Below are 2,054 nucleotides of genomic sequence, written 5' to 3' on the forward strand. Positions count from 1 at the left end.
ACAGTATTATGAAGATGACGACCTCTAAAGCTGAAGTTGTAAAGATTAAAGCAGAGAAAAAACTTTTATCTATTAATTATTACTAACTGACCAGGAAATTTCAACTGCCTCCCTGAATAATCATATAACAAGAAGAAAAATATGTCAATGCATACAATAAGGGATTGGTCAACATGATGAGCTGATCATCATCTTCCACCTTCTGAACAGATTTCATGGTAAGAAGGGATTAAAATTGTTGTGTGTCTGGAAGGGAAGAAACTAAGGTCAGTGGGTGGAAGGTACAGAGAGGGAGAATCCAGGTCCAAACAGAATTACAGGTGGAGCTGTCTGCAGATGGAGGCTCATGTAGCAACTAGATGACCACATGGGGTTTCCGGCCCCAGGTGGGATTACAGTAGATGTCGTTTTGCTCCCTTCCAAGCCTGAGAATCACATGTCTCATATCTCCACAGAAATTGACAATGTAAAGCAGAATTAATTTGAATCAGAAGCACCAACTGAAGGTTCAGCTCCATACAATGCAGGAGAAGCTCAAGAAGAATCAGCCAGGTTCACGATTTCTGAAAAACAACTCCGTACATAAATTCAGAATTATAAACTCAGCTTCTACTATAGAGAAAGAGATTCTGTTATTTGATTCTAAGAATTTTTTTTTTACTTCATTCTCATCCTCAGACCAACAGTCCACCCTGAACCCATGGCCAAGAATAACCTCACCACAGTAGCTGAGTTCATTCTCACAGGTTTTACTGGTCATCCGAACCTGGAGACGCCACTCTTCCTACTCTTTCTCAGTTTCTATCTTGTCACCCTTCTGGGGAATCTGGGGATGGTGGTTCTTATCCAAGTGGATGTCCAGCTCCACACTCCAATGTACTTCTTCCTGAGCCACCTCTCCCTGATAGATGCCTGCTACAGCTCAGTCATCACCCCTCAGATCCTGGCCACACTGGCCACAGGCAAAATGGTCATCTCCTATGGTCGTTGTGCTGCCCAGTTCTTCTTCTTCACCATCTGTGCAAGTACAGAGTGTTTCCTGCTGGCAGTGATGGCCTATGACCGCTGTGTTGCTATTAGCAACCCACTGCTCTACGCAGTGACCATGAATCCCAGAATCTGCTGGAGTTTGGTGCTGGGAGCCTATGTCTGTGGGATGTCTGGGGCCATCCTGAGAACCACGTGCACCTTCTCCCTCTCTTTCTGTGAAGACCAGATCAACTTCTTCTTCTGTGACCTCCCGCCCCTGCTGAAGCTTGCCTGTGGTGACACAATGAACGCTGAGATCATCATTGTCTTCTTTGGCAACTTTGTGATTTTGGCCAATGCCTTGGCCATCCTCATTTCCTACCTGCTCATCATCAAGGCCGTTTTGAGGGTGAAGTCTGCAGGTGGCAGGGCCAAGACTTTTTCCACATGTGCCTCTCACCTCACTGCTGTGGCCCTTTTCTTTGGGACCCTCATCTTCATGTATATACGAAGCGGCTCAGGCAAATCACTGGAGGAAGACAAGGTGGTGTCCGTCTTCTACACTGTGGTCATCCCCATGCTGAACCCTCTGATCTACAGCCTGAGGAACAAGGATGTGAAAGCTGCCTTCAGAAAGGTCACCAGTAGATTCCAGGTGTCCCAGAGTGGGTAGACACAAATGAGAGGACTTCTTATCCTGGTCACTTTTGTTTCCATAGCAACATATCCTAATAGGCACCAGCACTATATGCATCCTATATGCATGAATGGAGAGAAGACAGACCCGGTCCACCAGGCACATGAGCAAAACTACAAAAACTGTGAAGGTTTAGCCAGCAACTCCACAGAACCTCCTTCTCCTCCCCTCTCCCACTTCCAGCCCATTCCTTGTCACTCAGCAGTCTTGCCACTCTCGGACATCATAACTTAGAAATCCTGAAGTTCAAGGGGTCTTGAACTTATTTCACCATCCCAATGCTTGCTACTCCTTCTTGCTCTTTTGGGTTCCCATCAACATTACCATGTTCTTCATGTGAAAGATGATATCTGGGGATCCCTGTGAATTGTGCTAATTGGGCTTCCTT

At 46.0% G+C, this 2,054-nt stretch overlaps 1 protein-coding gene across 1 annotated transcript; it reads left to right on the forward strand.

The window, feature by feature from the left end:
• Nucleotides 1-700: 700 nt before the first annotated feature.
• On the forward strand, nucleotides 701-1,642 carry LOC124959083 (olfactory receptor 9I1). The gene has a single exon (XM_047517726.1). The coding sequence runs from the start codon at nucleotides 701-703 to the stop codon at nucleotides 1,640-1,642; it is 942 nt and encodes a 313-aa protein (XP_047373682.1).
• Nucleotides 1,643-2,054: the final 412 nt, after the last annotated feature.

The sequence above is a fragment of the Sciurus carolinensis genome, chromosome 11, assembly GCF_902686445.1.
Source record: "Sciurus carolinensis chromosome 11, mSciCar1.2, whole genome shotgun sequence".
In the NCBI taxonomy this organism is placed as follows: domain Eukaryota; kingdom Metazoa; phylum Chordata; class Mammalia; order Rodentia; family Sciuridae; genus Sciurus; species Sciurus carolinensis.